Source organism: Cebus imitator, unplaced genomic scaffold, assembly GCF_001604975.1.
Source record: "Cebus imitator isolate Cc_AM_T3 unplaced genomic scaffold, Cebus_imitator-1.0 Scaffold130, whole genome shotgun sequence".
NCBI classification, from domain to species: domain Eukaryota; kingdom Metazoa; phylum Chordata; class Mammalia; order Primates; family Cebidae; genus Cebus; species Cebus imitator.
The window spans coordinates 3,840,283-3,857,731 of NW_016107445.1; the positions used below are offsets into that span (position 1 = coordinate 3,840,283).

Consider the following 17,449-nt stretch of genomic DNA (forward strand, 5'->3'; position numbering starts at 1 on the left):
GCGCTGGCCGGCACAGCCGCGCTGGCCGAAACAGCCGCGCTGGTGACTGTGGAGCACCTCTGCCCGGGAATTTCCTAGTCTGTGGGCAATAAAAACACGGCGTCCACTCACCCTCTGCGCTTTCACTGGGAGCTGCAATCCTGAGCTGTTCCTAAACGGCCATCTTGGATCCACCCCCCGGCATTATATTTTTTAAAATAAAGATGTTTTCCTTTGATATGAAAGGTATTTTCAGAAATTATTTGTCACATTTAATATAAACATTCACTATATACTACATATTTTTCTAAATGTCATGTTGGTGATTTGCCCATTTTTTTAAACCTAAAATTGAGATAGAATGAGTAGATTGACAACCCAGCTTTAGACACGGTGTAATTAATAAATAATAACTTGGATTATTGTGGTGTTCTTGTAATTTATTATTTATCATTCTTGGGCAGGTATTTTAGGACTTAGAATGCCTGCAATAACACATGTGGTACACCTAAGGATAATTCTAAGGCCAAGAGCTGTATAGCCACTGGGTTTCCTCTCCCTTTTTTAACTTCCATATTGAATGAATATTAGGACATGTAACTTTTATCATACCATTTCCTTGCTTCTTGCTCCCAGCCCACTCCTCATTTATGTGTACAAAAGCACGTACTTTCTTCTTGGGAAAAATTTTTTTAAAGAACCCTAATTATTAAGATTTTCCTTCTGTCAGGTTGCCAATACAGTATTTTTTGATGTTGTCATTCATATATGTTTGCCTCTTACAACTCAGAAAAGTCCAATAACCAATGAGAACTACTGCTTTTCTTCCTGTCCTATTTCTCGTAATGCTTATGATGCAGAAATCCCTCCACTTATCATAAATGGGAGGCACTCAGTAAGTGTTAGGACTTCCTTAAGGCAATCTGAAGTGCTTTTTTTTTTTTTTTTTTTTTGAGACGGAGTCTCAGTCTGTAGTCCAGGCTGGAGTGCAGTGGCGCGATATTGGCTCACTTCAACCTCTGCCCAAAGTGCTAGGATTACAGGCATGAGCCACCATGCCTGGCCCCGATGTGCTCTTTTAACCATCTTTTAAACTTTTCTTCCTGGTATTTAACGCCATGAGCTTGTCTTATTTAATCTCTTTCTCTCTTACTTACCATTTTCTAGACCCTAGTAATCTACTACCTGCTCTCTATCATGAAAAGCACCATCTCTTCCCTTTTGCTTTATCTCTTCTCCTCCTCCACATTAATCCAGAGCATGTATATAAACATATACATACCCACTCCCAAATAAGTACAAACCTGCATCCATACAAGTGCCACCTCTGCAACTTTACCTCTCCCCCTAGACCTAACTCACTTCTTTTAAAATTCCCACAGTTACAGCATGTATCACTTAATTTATTCTCTACCTATGGTTTATATTGTTTTATGTTGTATATCTTATGATTATATGGTTCTATATGACTGACTTGCCTTCCTGGTTGTAAGGTTCTTAAGATCAGGGATTGAATTTTTTTCTCATCAATCTCTCTTATATAGCCTTACCACATTGGTAAATATGTAGTTAAGTGCTTATTAAGTCTTAAAATAAGCCAGTCCTGTGGAGCAGAAACGTTCCTCAGAAAGTATCTTATCTAGTGTTCTGATTTTACAAAAAAGAAAATTAGAGCAACGAAGTGACTCATCTTCTTTATGGCACAACCTGTGAGTAGCCGGCCTAGGGCTGAACTAGAACCTAGGGCTACTGGCTCTTAGTTCAATGTGCCTATTTCCAGGTAGCCTTAACCACTCTGGGGCTCAGGGAAACACTGCCATGAATATGTGGCATTTACTGCTGCTCACATGGACAGTGGTGATATCCCTGCCCTGAACAACAGCCTGAAGTTCTCCCCAGCATTCCCCATTTTTCACCTTGCCTTCTTAGCTTTATAAAACCCTCCCCATTCAGGAACTACAGAATGAATGTGAGTCCTCGATCAGGAAAAAAAAATAATAATAATAACAGGATGCAATTTTATTCATTCATTTATCAACATTTACTCATTTTGACTAGGAGATGGCATAAAAGCCACTTCTTTTCACTACCTGTCATTTTTTCATGAGAATAAATATCTTTTAAAAACTAGATAAATCTAAAGTGCCTATTCACTAGAACATTCTACATTTAGATTGTTAAATTATGCCTACAATTAGAAGTATTTTCCTTTGTTTAAATTTTATGTTTTAATATGTTAGTAAACTCAAGTCTAAAGGACAGCTACATTGATTCTTCTTGGCTATAATCAATGGTTATTGGCAGGATAGCAAATGCAGCCTTTTTTATTTTGAAGAAACAAGTTGGGAAGATCTCTGTGCGTTAATATTTCAGGAGAATAAGCAACACTCTTTTCATCTAATTGCCCGAAGGCTAAAAATTGAATTGTATTGAATCACAGGGGAGAAAAACAAAGTAATTGACAAAAGCAGTTATCTAATTAAATATATTGTTTTTAAAAAAATGAAGTTTGGTAATGCAATTTGACAAATACGACAATTTTTTTAATTTTTTTTAAAAAACCTTTAGTTTTAGGCTTTCATCAATTACAGAAACATAATGGGAAGATAAGAAAGAGACAGTGAAAGAAAGTGTGCCCACAGGGCAGAGTCCTCCAGGATCAAAAGGATCACATGTCTCTGAGATGACAGGAAGCTGATATTTACTTGGGTGTAGCTGGCAGTAAACCATCCCACATCAGAGCATTTAACTGGGAGAATAGGCCCTCTCTGAACTTCAGTTTCCTCATCTGTATATGAAACTACGGAACTAGATAACCTTTGATGTCCCTTCCAGCTCTAAGTTTCTGCTGGATTAGTTATTTTTACATATCTTTATTCTGATATTTAAATCTTTCAGGAGTCTACTCTAAAAGGCCAGAATAGCTTAATAAGTACCTATAGGTTTAATTATTGATTTTGGCCCATATTATGTGCAAGTTTATCAATTCAACTAACAGTGTATGGGTTATTTTAGTTATGTGCAGCCAAAGGTATTTATTGTGTCTATGGCATCTCGTGCTGAAAGTTTTATGTAGTGAAAATGAGTAATAGGTAAACTCTTCTTAAACTAATGGCAGATTAGTGTTTGATATTTTAATGGTGAAGTTTTCAACATGAGCATTTGAGGACAGGCTTTGATATTGATTGTGCATTTCAAACTGAAGCGTGTCTGAACTGAAAATATTTCCTTCCAAAGCCATCTGTTCTTATTCATTTCTTTTTTCTTATTCTTTGCTCTGGCGTGTGTATATTCCTGTATAGTTCTTTAGGGAACTGCAAACTAGAAAGGCAAAGAACACCATATGTCTTGTTTACAACCTTGTCTAATACTAGCTGCAAGGGTAAAAAGATAAATGTGTTTATTTGATAGATTTTAAATTTCGAAGCTTTTAAAACATTGATCAAAAACAGCAATAAGTCTGTGTTGATGTTACTTAAGTGTAATGAAAAGATACAGTTCTCATGCAGTCATTTTGAAATTCTTAACTTTAGGTCATAAAAGTTTTTATTTAAAGTTATTTGTTAGTTACATGTTCAAAAGAACTATTTCATCATATTTTATCACCCTTCTTTCAGCAAGTTATATTGTTTTGATGTTTGCTATGAATGTAATCAGAATCTCCAAAATGCAAAATCTTTTAGAAAATTCTTGTTGGATCATAAGATGTCTGCCCATCCCAAACTGTTTGCTATTTGTACAAAACCATATTTTCTTTTAGTGGACATTAAAAAATATCTTCTATTAGCAGGAATTACATTTTATGAACTGTAATTTTTCACCTTGACTTCTTAACTTTGTAAAATCCTCCCTGCCAAATGTAGGCACCAACAAACCCTGGAAACCAAGATCAGTGAAGAATTGGGTGGCGAATTAACATTCCCTATCTTCAAAAAATGACATTTGTCTTGCTTTCTCCCAGCCACATTTTAGTACTAGTTTTGTGGCTTCTGAATACTAATTTTTCCAGTGATAAATCAAAAATAGAAATGGTCAGCGCTACTCTCCCTTTTTTTCTGGGGAAACTGAGAACCAGAAGGGTTAACTCACCAGCCCAGGCCTCACATGGAAACAGTAGGACAGCCAATCCAAGGACCTGGGTCCAGGGCTCTCTCCATCATGCCTGTCCCCATTTGAAGTAGCACTAAAGTGCCATTTAGTATACTTTTCATAACAATTTTCTTTTTAGTACATCATCTAAGATGTGCTATTTAAAACTTAATTGCCCTTTAGAATGATTTGTGACATGCCTCCTTCATTCTCTCAACAATATTAATTTTACAAGCTAGTTTTATTACAAGTTAACCAGTTTAGGTAGAAAGATGTTCTCTTTTAGAATCTGGATTCCTCTTCCAGTAACCTGATCAGAGCTTAGGAGGAGATAACAAATCAAACCTTGAGAATTGAAGTTCATTCAGTCTCATGTATGATTTGATTAAATCATCAATGAGCTAATTGATATTTTTATCTAAAAATCTTTTGTAATTGTGCCAAAGATTAAGACTCTAGAATACTGGAGATAATTATTTTCAGACAGTATCAACTAGTGGAATGGGATGGAGTACTTTGCAAACACTATGATATCAGTGGTTTCTTATAATGCCCCAGGTATATTATTAGGTTAATGCAAAAGTAATTGTGGTGTTTGGACCATGAATTTTAAATTATTATAACTAGGCTCAAACACATCTTTATTAATCAAAATAGAAACCATTACAATCAACACATTTTTGCTAACAAGAAATAAGTTTATTTATTCCTGTAGTGTAAAAATCCGTGCTTTGGAATTCAGTGAACTCTTGGAAAGCATTTTCTGCGTAAGTGGTAATGGGTTGGCGAGAGGCCAGGTCAATATGGTGGGTGAGACAAAACTTCATAGCCCAATTTGTTCAACTTTTGAAGCATTGGTTTTACGAAGTGCAGTCGGGCATTGTCGTGGAGAATTGGGCCCTTTTTGTTGACCAATGACAGCTGCAGGCATTGCATTTTTTGGTGCATCTCATCGATTTGCTAAGCATACTTCTCAGCTGTAATGGTTTCACCAAGATTCAGAAAGCTGTAGTGGATCAGACCAGCAGCAGACCACCAGACAGTGACCATTACCTTTTTTCGGGTGTGAGTTTGGCTTTGGGAAGTGATATGGAGATTCTTCTTGATCTATCCAATGATCTGGCCATTGCTGGTGGTCATATAAAATCTACTTTTGTCACATATCACAATCCAATTGAGAAATGGTTCATTATTGTTGTGTAAAATAACAGAAGAAGACACTTCAAAACAATAATTTTTTTGTGTGTGTTTACTCAGCTCATGAGGCATCCACTTATCCAACTTTTTCACCTTTCCAACTTGCTTTGAATGCAAAATGACCATAGAATGGTCAATGTTGAGCTCTGCGGCAACTTCTGATGTAGCTATAAGAGGATCAGCTTCAATGATTGGTCTCAACTGGTCGTTGTCAACTTCCCATGGCTGGCCACTGTGCTTCTCATGTTCAAGGTTCTCATCACCTTTGCAAAACTTCTGTTTTCGTTTGTTTGGTTTTTTTTTTGAAACAGAGTCTCACTCCATCGCCAGGCTGGAGTGCAGTGGCACGATCTCAGCTCGTTGCAACCTTCACCTTCTGGATTCAAGCAATTCTCCTGCCTCAACCTCCTGAGTAGCTGGGACTACAGGCATGCACTACCATGCCCAGCTAATTTTTCTATTTTTAGTAGAGACATGGTTTCACCATGTTGGCCAGGATGGTCTTGATCTCCTGACCTTGTGATCCTCCCACCTCAGCCTCCCAAAGTGCTGGGATTACGGGCGTGAGCCACTGCACCTGGCTGCAAAACTTCTTGAATCACCACTGTGCTGTACACTTCTTAGCAATGTGGGCCAAAAGTGTTGTTGATGTTGTGGGTTGTCTCCACTGCTTTACCACCCATTTTGAACTCGAATAAGAAAATCACTGAAATTTTCATTTGCCTAACATCATTTCCATAGTCTAAAATCAACATAAAATAAACAGCAAGTAATAAGTCATTAGCAAAAAAATTAATAAACTGAGAAATGCCCGTTAAAATGATATGTAACATAATAAATGATATGTAACATAATGATATGTAACCACATTTAAGAATGTATTCCAGCACCAAAAGGCAAATTCCAGCAATGCAAAAACCACAATTACTTTTGTACTCACCCAGTAGTTAATCTTTGATTGATTCATTTATTTATTAAATGAACATTTATTGAGTGCCAGCTGCTTCCAAGCCTTCACTGAGATCATATCTAGTGGTGTTATCAAACAATAAACAAGCTAATAAAATAATTAAGACATGATAAATAATGGGACAAAAACAAACAAGGTGATACAATAACAAATAAGGAAGGCCAACTTTGTGTGGCGTGGTTAGAAAAAGACCTCTCAAGAGGGGATATTTAAGCAGATTCCTGAAGGTAAAAATGAGCCCAGGCATTCAAAGAGCTCAGGAAAGAGCATTGCAGGCAGAGGAAACTCCAAGTGCAAAAACCCCGATATGGGAAAGGGCCACTGTTCCTATCCATTAACTGAGACTATGAATATCATCCTACCTACTACTCATATCGCCCTGTGATGATATCAGTAAATTTAAATACAAAATGACTTAATCTGGGTTAGATATGTATAATAGACAGTGAAGGAGAAATTGAGGTCTTTTTCTCTACTTCTAGAAAGAAAAAATTATTGGAGGATATGAGAGAAAACACAAGAAGACGTTGAGAGATCTCTCTCTTGCCTTCTGTATCTTGCATTTAGAGATCTGTATCAAAGACTGCATTGTTTGGTACTAGTTAGTGTGGGAGTTCAGAGAAGGTAAAGATCTTGGCCTGGAGTCTTGGCCTGTGGTCAAGACTTGACTTTGGCCTTAAAGAATAGGTAAATTTGCATCAGTCAAAAGGAGGCAGAAGAGGGTGATTTAAAATGAGAGAACTGTATAAATAAAGTTGCTAAGATGGACTGAACGTGAATGAGTGCTTAAGACCGTGAAGACTCAGAAGCTGGAACTGGAGCCAGAGCCACATGGACAGAAAATAATTGAAGGGTCTGATTCATAGAGGTGGTTGAATCGTCAGTAGAGCAGATCTGACCTACTATTTTAGACAACAGAGGAAGTCATTACCATTTCTTGAACAAGAAAATTGTATGGTAGAAAGAGAAAGTTGGTAACATAAATACAGATTAATGGAGATGAGGAAAAAATATTAATGGAAATAAGGAAAGTAGCAGGCTAGATAAGAGGACCTTCTTTTTTTTTTTTTACCTGGCAATGAGAACATGGCCTATCTTCCTATTAGAGAATGAGCTGCATATAAGACATTTCAGACGAGTTAACAATGATACTTGGTGACTGAAGGGGGCAGTAAATCAAAAGTCAAAATGCCTGCTCACTTGAGTCCAAGGGACTGACCGAAAAACAATGTCAGTGGTAGAACTGGGAAAGTTTGCCTAGGATATTAAATGATTGATTTTGTGTTGGACATGTTAAGTTTCAGAAGATAACAATACAGTCAAATTGTGATGTGTGTACACAGGTAGAAATACTGAACTAGAGCTAAAATAGAAAGTTGAATTCGAGAATGCAAATAGGTGATGAGACAGAGGCCTTAGCTCTTGAGAATGAATGCACATGACTAAGAGTGTGTGTATGTCAAGGAAGAGGCAGGTGGGGAGTAACATACACACACACACACACACAAAACCTTTCTTACTCCACCAGAGAATCCTATTATCTTTTAAGATAAGTCATCAAAGCATTTCACTTCCAAAAAAGCAAATTGCCAAGAACCGTCATTTCAGTTCAGCTACTGGTCAGAAATATGGCAGAGATACAATATTTGCACTAATCAGATCCCCCATAAAAGGAGCTGGTATAACGGAGATTGGGAGCACCAATTGAGAGAGAGAGGAGAGAGTGAGAGGAGGCTGAATAAGTAGAAGTCACCAAAACAACAGTTGGATAAAAGCCAGCTTCTGGTGGAAATACCATGATCATTATCACCATAAAAACTACAATTACCTATTAGTGATTACTGTGTGTCCTAAAGTATTTAAGTATAATAACTTCTTTCTTTCCACAGCCTTTAAAAAGTAAATGCTGTTGTTATCTCCATTGTACAGATGAGGAAGCTTAGGACAGAGAAATTAGGCAAGTTATACAAGATTGCCAAGTTTGGAGAAGTGGAGCTGAGATCAAGCACAGGCGTTGTGCTTCAAAGCGTGAGCCCTCAACTCCTATGCCATATGGTTATATCCAACTTGGTGTTTTAATTACATAGTTTGACTTCGATCTTATGTAAGCTTCTTGAAAACGAGTTAATTAACAGGTTTAAAAAGTTGGGTAGAAACCAGAAATTCAACAGATGGCTGGGCAGTGACTGGATAAATCTTTATAGCAGGAGACAACGTGAAATTTCTGGGTAAGGCAGAGAAAGGGAAAGAAGAATACACCCTTTGCTCTGTTTTGTTTTTTTTTTTTTTTTTTTGCTCCTCTCCATAAACTATTAGTTACTGATACAGGCAATTATCCCCTTTGACAAGAGATACAATAATTCGTGGAGAAAATGGCACCTCTATTTTTTTTAGCACTTTCTATATACTACAAATGTATTTATTTGTATACAAGGAATGTCAGTTTATCTAAATTGACTGTCAACCAAATCATTTCTTTCTTGACTTCACTACTAAATGAGAGTTAGATTCCAAAAGATCTTTGGTATGTAAGGAAGATTTTAAATTTAAAAAATAATATTTTTTAGTATTTCAAAAGATAGGGCTTGGGAAGTAGCCTCAACATTGGTATTACTGGATTACCTTCAGTCTGGGAGCCCAAGTGCCTGGATGTCTCAGTAGGGAGGCTCAGGACTTAGAGCAGGTTTAGGCACTGAAGCTCTTCCTTCTGGAGAAGCCACAGGTGACTTCTTTGTCAGTTGCTTTAGTGAATCCTTCCCCAGTGGCTGAGAGAACTTTGCTTCCATTCTCCATGCTCTTCAGGGCTCCTCCAGCCTGTCTCACTTCTTCCTTGTTTGAGGAAGAAATGGTACACTTCCAGTCCACCATGCTCCATCATATGGCTTAAGGAGAGGGGACCAGGCACCTGCTTGGTGCCACAACCATAGCAGACCTTTCTTCAGTAAATAAGTTAGTACTTTTCTTTGGACCTAAAACTGAGGATGGATCCCCTCTAATGAAACACAGTTCTGTGCAATAGAATTGGCTGCTCAGAAACTTTCATTATTTTTCCATTCTAACTAGAATAAACTTTTCAATCTTGCATTTATGGCCCTCCATGTTTTGGCCTGAGCTGTGGATGCCTGACCTCATTTACCAGTATCCTCTTTTTGTCAGGCAGGCTGCCCTATTCCCTGCTTATTCTGTAGGGCCCCACTTCCTCTTTCTGTGGGGAGGAGGCTTATCCCTCAGGAATCTCCTATTTACTTCCAGTCTTCACTCCAGTCTGTGGTATTATTAGCCCTGGTTCAATGCTGCATACAGTTCTCATCTACATGCTGTCTCCAGCATACAGCCTCACTGAATTCATCTGAATACATCACTGAACTCACCTAGTATTTTATCTCCAGCTCTCATCTGTGTTCTAGATATTTATGTGCATATAATTTTCTTCCCTGCTAAACTCTAGGCTGAATCTGTACCTAATTTAACTAAGTATTTTTTATATCACTTACACTTATCATCAGAGAAAGTTAAAGCTGCAAGGGTTGAGAAGACACATAGACCTGTGATAATGCCATTTTAAAACTTTTCCTTTCTGTGTGTTCTAGTAAATAATAATGCTGAAGGTAGGATAGACCAGATCTCCTGATTCTCAGTTCAGGTCTTATCCTCCAACAACAGTGGTTCTCCCCCGGCTTGCACATTGAAATCACTGGACATCACCTGTGATGCTTTTAAAATCCTAATCCAGAAGCTTACGACTGTAGAAATTAGAGTCTCAGGAGTAGGACATTCACATCAGTAGCATCCATATCTCCCCAAGTGATTCTAATGTGCAACCAAGATTGAGAATTAATATCCCCAGTATGATAGTCCCTGGCCTGTTGTTGCTTTACTAGGTAATTCTATTAATCTGATGAGCTTTTTGTCAGATAAATAAAATATTAAAGTAGAAAAGTGCTAACTATTAGATAATAGTTTAGTACGTCTTATTTTGCTTGCAACAGTAGCTTACAGTTAACTGTTTAACTTTTCAGATTTTCCGAAAGAAAGCAGTGGAACTTGGGGTAAAATTGCTACCTGCATTCCATACTCCCTCTGGAATACCTTGGGCATTGCTGAATATGAAAAGGTAAAACTCTTCATTTTCAACAACATATTTTAAGGTGGAATATTGAAGATTGTTGCCTAATAAGTATACATTAGACAGTTAATTACTTGTATGATGCTGGTGACTAACAAACTCCACTGGGAGTCTTGAGATCTGCCTTTTGTTGGCAGCTGTTAGCTTTTCAGTGTTCCATAGCCTCAGACGTGTCCCCATTGTGGGATGGCATGACCTCAACAGAGTCATTCAGGCCAGACATGATTGGGGGTTTTCACTGTTTCATAGTGACATTGCATCAATGATACTGTCTCTCTCCATAAATACCAGGAGAATCCTATTATCTTTTAAGATAAGTCATCAAAGCATTTCACTTCCAAAGAAGCAAATTCCCAAGAACCCTTATTTCAGTTCAGCTACTGGTCAGAAATATGGCAGAGATACAATATTTGCACTAATTAGATCCCCCATGAAAGGAGCTGGTATAACAGAGATTGGGAGCACCTGCAGTTACCCATCCCCCAAGTTGTAAGAAGAGAAGGCAACTGATCCACTCACCCAGATCAATCCAACCTTCTTATCCTCTTTGGTGGAGAACCCTGATATGCCAAGTTCTTGAGAATGTGGCTCCAATTGGAAAACACATATGCACACGCACACACGTGTGCACACACGTGCGCACGCACACACACACACACACACACCCCTAAGCTGAACAGACTTTCTGGTGTTCTCCCAGAGAGTAGTTGGAGTTTTCATAAGCATTTCATTAATAAACAGTTTTGTCTAAGACTTCCTTCCGAACACCTTCCTACCCAGAAGTTATTAATGGCCTGTACCTCTCTGTGATAATGATGAGACAGTGATGATAGCTATTATTGCCACTATAAAATGTGATAGGCTGTTTACTCATATTACTGCATATTATCCTCACAGCAGCCCAAAAAGGTCAATGCTGTTATCTCCATTTTACTAATAGGAAGCTCTAGTCACAAAGAGATTAATTAATTTGTCCAATACCATACAGTAAGTAAATAGTAGAGCTAGAATATTCACTTAGATGTCTATATGCACATTGAGGCATATGTACAAATGAAGCAGCTTTCTGGTTTAGAAACACCAAGAGATTGCACAGCATGGGTTTGGCAAGATTAATGTACATTTCTTCCTAATTATTTTAGTGACATTCTGTCCAAATATTGATCATAAAACCATGAAATAAATCATTGTTTATTTTCTCTTTCTTCTAACAAATTTGTGAGATGCCATGCTTTATTTTCATTTGTATGTTATGCATCTAAACCTTGAAATCATCTTGTACCTACATATAGGTGTGGGGAGTGGGGCAGGGAGTTGTTGAGTCAGTGGGGTGGGGAGAGTTCACACCTCTGGGCCATGTTCCACTGAGGTATTAATAGTTCTCTGTTGTAGAATGTGATGCCTCATTATCTGTTCTTCTTTTAGGGGTCCTCAGGCTTTCTCTGTCAGCTTGAAGATCATACATGTGCTGTAGGGTTTTAAGGCATGGGTGGGTCTGAGCTTGGCTTGGAAGCAGCTTGGTTTATGTTTGGAGGCCCATGAGTATTTCATTTGACTCCTGTAGATCTTCTCTTTCATATCTTCAGGATTTGTATTTATAAATAGTATTTCTGACCAAGATACTATTCTCTTACCTAAAACAAGATATGTTCACAAAAGCACTGTGCACAATTAACTCATATTTTCTCTACTAAGAAAAGTGATATGGGCATAGTAGTACAGTGAACTAATTGGTTATCAAAACACCTGAATCTAGGTCTTTACAGCTACTCAAGGTTTATCTTTGCAGGAATCATTTAAACTCCTTTGGCTAATTTGTAACCAGGAAGGTAGGTGAATTCAGTCATTATTTTGTGAGCATGTTGAGGTTCACAGACCACTTTAAGATTCTGCTGAAACACATCCCTCTCATAAAATGCATATTCCTGACTAAATGGATTTTTACACAATTTCCAAAAGCTAACAGTACAATGGAGGCCTACCAAAGACCCCCAGTTTATAAATCCCAGAGTGTATGATACTCCAGCCTTCTCTTAAATTCTGTGAAGCTAGTTTCTCTTGTTTCCTGGGAGGTAATGAAATTGGAAAAATATCTACTAAAACTAATAGAGGTGTGGGCTACATCTTTGCAAAACTTGAGCCGATTTTTATGAGATGATGATATTACTTAATTAGTTCTGGCCTCCCTCGAAATAAGCATAAGAAATTAGAATTCAAAATATACTATTTTGAAGTATATTTAACTTTACTTAGTGTTTATTTCTAATTGCCAGGTGGATTTTTCCTTAGTTAAATCTATCCTTAGTGTACCATGAAGATATTTTTCAGTATATAAATAATTTATTAAATTACTAAATCATCTATTATCTTTCATAACGATGTCTTTCAAGAATTTATTAACCAGGGTGTTCAGATTTTTATGACTTTATTTTGCACAGTATTTTACATTAGAACTTATTTAATTTCAGAGATTACAGAAAATTGCATATGGTAAAAAATGTGTCATTTTCATTTATGTATTTGCTGATGTTTTCAAGTCAAACTGGATGAAATTGAGCAACCATTTGGCAGCTGATAAAAATACTTTAGTTTCTTCTTGGCAACATGCATGAATTTTTAATTATATATTTTATCCACTCTCAATCCCATTTACTAAATACCAGTGACTTACCCAAATTCACACAATAAGCACTGGCAAAATTAATAGTAATATTAGTTCACTAAAATTCCTCCTGTTCCTTTGCCCAATCAAGTACACTTCTTGAATCAGCTGTACTTCCAGCTGTGAGGCTGATTATCATCTTAAAAGTTTTCCTGTAGGGGAAGAAGTGACATTTCATAATTATTTACAGTACTACTTTTCAGATGTGCTGTTGATGTCACTTGTGTATATATACTGTTCTCAGTGAACTTTATTTTCACAGTATGGGCCAAGGTATAGGGGACAGCTGGCATAGAGATGCTTTCCTAGTTTTGGAAGGCTGTCACCAGCAGAAGTTTCAAAGGAGAGGGGAAAAAATATATCTGGCAAAATAATATTTTCTTAATTACCTTCTCAGAATAAGAGAATGTAGAAAGCTGCCCAGGAGAAAAATAAAAGGGCTTAAAGAATGCTTTTTAGACTAGCTGTGTATTCATTGTTGACTGGCTTTGAAACTCTTGGCAAGAATTACCACTGGAGAAACACTGAATGTGCTGGCTATAATATCATAATTCTGCTCCTCCGTCTCAATGTTGAAATTAGTTTTTAATGTGTCTCTTTGCCAGCATATATATGTTAACAACAGTGTGAACTTATTGGTATTATCTGTTCACATTCCTCTGGTATTCTGGTTATTGCCTAAAGATAATTGGTTTCTTTACCTTTTCTTTGTCAAAAATAAGCATTAATTTGAGTTCCTGCTGTAATAAAGATTTCTTACTAAATCCTGGGAAGATTTTCTACTTCTCTTCATTTTATTCAAAAAGATAACAGACATGTCCTTTCCCTCAGGGGACTCACAGCCTGGCTGGTAAAGCAGAATATATTTTTTCTGTGTTATACACTCACACATGTATTGACAAATGTAAGATGGGCCAAGGAGAGATAATAAGTACTCACCACGTTGAATTTAAGGCAAGCAGTATTTTGAATTGGGGAGGTTTATGTATTTGGAGACAAAACATCAATAAGTCAAGTTGTATTTCAGTATTTGTGCAAGCTGAATATATGCAGAGAACCTAAAGAATTCACTCATATGCTATACATATTTTGAATTGCTATACAATTCACTCATATGCTCTACATTCTCTTATTCTGAGAAGGTAATTAAGAAAATATTATTTTGCCAGATATATTTTTTCCCCTCTCCTTTGAAACTTCTGCTGGTGACAGCATTCCAAAACTAGGAAAGCATCTCTATGCCAGCTGTCCCCTATACCTTGGCCCATACACAACTCTGTCCCAAAAGGTATTCAGAAAAAAAAAATATTTTTAAATTGTCTTTTCTGCCACATCTATTGTAAATTCTTAATTCAAGAGCTGCCATGTTAATTTATAAGTTAACTGAGATTGTGATTTAATAGCAAGTACTCATTTGATAACATAGATGCTATACATAGTTCCTGACTAGACTAACATGCTTCCTTCACCAATACGATCATAGAATGAGGATGCATAAGTTACACAACACCTCTGCTAAAAGAAAATCATTGACTTTCTAATATTAGGTTTTGGTAGAACTCAATTTCTCTAATGTGACAATGTCAAGTTTGGTGTCTGTTCTTGTTGTTACTATTAGCAAGAGGCCTATGCTTTTTTTTCTCCAACCTGAAGCAGAAAAATCACCACTGTGGTTTGTAAAATCAGGCGTTTCACCATTTCTATATTTCCAAAGGTAATTCAAGTCTAGGTACAGTAGACTTAGATTTGGGGTTTTTTAAAGTGTGTTCTTAAAATAATGTAGTTAGTGTTCCCATTATTCATTTCTATCACAGGGCCTACAGTTTGGGCATTCCTAATAATTATTCTGTCTTTCTTGATAAATGAGCTAGTTTTAGCTATACACTATTTTATCACTTCTGTGTGGATGTTTCTGACACTTGCTTGGTTTTACATTAAGTTAGTAGAGCTGTCTACAGTGTGTGCTTTTATTGCACACCGTCAAGGCATGTGTAGTAAATGACTGATCTTCATTCAGACTCTCATTAGTCAGTGAGGTGATGAATGAGGCACAACTCCTCACCTGTTTTATTTCCTGCTTTGTAAAGCTTTATTTACTGACTATTCTAATTATCTGATGAAAATACATACGATGTCATTAGTTACATTGCAGTTTATATTATTATAATTAAGTTGCAAATTGCTTTACTTTAACTGAAATAGGGCTTTAATTAAGAGTAGTACATAGCTTGATGTCTTCTAATAGCGAAAGATTATTCTAGTGAAACATGTAATGTGTATATTTTAAGAAAAGATGATAGCCCCCTTATTGGGTTTGTTAATGATTTGGTGGTATAAAATGTTTAAATATTGCATTATAGTTGGTTAATTTTAATAAACACAAACTATGAAAGATGGTCTAATAGGTTAAACATTGTTAAAGTATTTTCCTGTATCTCCCTTTGTTTTTATTTGACAGTTAAAGCATAAATTTCTGCATTATTAAATTTGCTAACAGTTTTTTAAAGTTCCTGGTTTCACATTTGAAAGAAGAGTATTGTATTTTCAAATGAAGCAAAATGCAATTGCATACTTTCATATAACAGGAATAATATGAAAATATCAATAAACAAATGTTCTGAACATAAGCAGATCAAGTTGATTTAATGGTGCTAATATTCTATGAGGCAAAAATATTGCTTAATTATCCTAAAAAGGTTCTGTAGCAGTGATATAAGCCTGAGTATAAAATCAGAACTCCATCTTATACTTTATGTTTTATTTATATACTTTATGGATCTGTCAAGAATTGAAAGGCAAGTTTACCAACTGTAGAAAAGTTTTTTAAAAAGAAGTTACAGTCTTTCCAAGTATTTTAAGTTAATCTTCTTTATGGTTTCTTTTTTCTCCCCATCTTGATTTTTTTTTAATATTGGGTTTCCCATTTTCCTCTCCTTTCTATTTTAAATCATTGGCCATTCATACTCTTCCAGAAATACTAATCAACAATACTTTAAGATTTTAATAGTGATATGTACAGTTATTAATGTCAGAAATTAGAATATTGCCATAGTTAAATCTGCTATTTATTAGCAGTCTATCTCTGGAAAACTCACTGAACTGAGTTTATCTTTTCATAAGTAAAACTGAAATAATAGCAACAATAATACCTATTTTGATGGCCTCAAGACTTTTATGGAAATCTAATTAGTTAATGTGCAAAAGGAGGTTAAACCTTGCAGGGTGTCGTGAAACAGATGGACATTGGAATTTTTCTTAATTTATGGTTTTGTTCTCAGTATTTCATTATGAAAGAGTGTATATGAATGTGGTATATGATAAAATAGTATATAGCTAGAACTGACTAACTTGGTTCTCATGCCCTTTTATGGTAGTATTCCATTTTTAAGCCATCAGTGTTCCTTACCTGTTCAAGTTCAAGTTCTATTTTTCTCTGGCAGAAAAGAGATGGTAGAACCAATCGGAAGTGTGGAGAGAATGTCTCAGTGTTGCTTATGTAAGATAGTGGTGGCTCCATGTTCCAGCTTTTATTATTTTTTAAGTTATCATTTGGGATTCAACCTATAGGATCAAAACTAAATTTGCCCCTAAAATTATATTTGTTGTTGAATTATGTACTAGAAACTAGAACTGTTCAGCCCATTCGATTTTAAAAGGCTGCAAGGCAATATAGTTTTATGTTCTTATCCCAAGTCTGACATGCTATCTAGGGCCTAATTAATGTGGTGCAAACCCAGTCTATGAAAGTGTGTGTGTGTGTGTGTGTGTGTGTGTGTGTGTGTGTGTGTTTGTCTGTCTGCTGTAAGTAGCCACATAGCCCTGTTTCCTAGTTCTTAGACTGTTCTATTAAGTGTCTAACTGGTCTGGTTGCTTTATGTCAGTGATTCTCTACTTTCCCATGCCTTAGAATAACTGAGATTCTAATATATATATATAAACACACACACACACACACACACACACACACACAACACACACGTAATTTCTGCCTTCATCTTTCCCCTTCCCCCAGTCTGTTTCAGTTAGTTTCGGAATAGAATCCTGGCATTTTTTAAAAACTTCTAGGACATTCTAATATTCAGCTAGGGTTGAGAATCATTGCTTTAAATCTAGCATTTATATGCTGAGGATAGCTTTCTTTCTCATCTCAGTTGCATTTGAAAACGTTTCCGTATTCACTAATGGTCAATTTAATTATTGAAATTTTAAAATCCTAGAAAATCACTTTGAAAATACCCAGCTTTAGTAGAACAATGCTGCTCAAAATTTAGAATATATAAGAATTGCCTGGAGAGATCATTAAAGCATATATTGCTGGATCATACACACAGAGTCTGATTCTTTAGGTATTTTGAAAAGTTTGATAATTTGCTTTTCTAACCAGATCCCAGCTGATGGGGAAGCTGCAGTGGCTCGCCCAAGGACC

At 36.4% G+C, this 17,449-nt stretch overlaps 1 protein-coding gene across 1 annotated transcript in view; it reads left to right on the forward strand.

Annotated features, from left to right (window-relative positions):
* The window catches only part of MAN1A1 (mannosidase alpha class 1A member 1), a 184,486-nt gene that overhangs the window by 99,075 nt on the left and 67,962 nt on the right, over positions 1-17,449 (forward strand). The window contains exon 6 of the mRNA XM_017541052.2: positions 10,255-10,349. Coding sequence (XP_017396541.1) covers positions 10,255-10,349 — 95 coding nt within the window. The remainder of the gene's footprint in view (positions 1-10,254; positions 10,350-17,449) is intronic.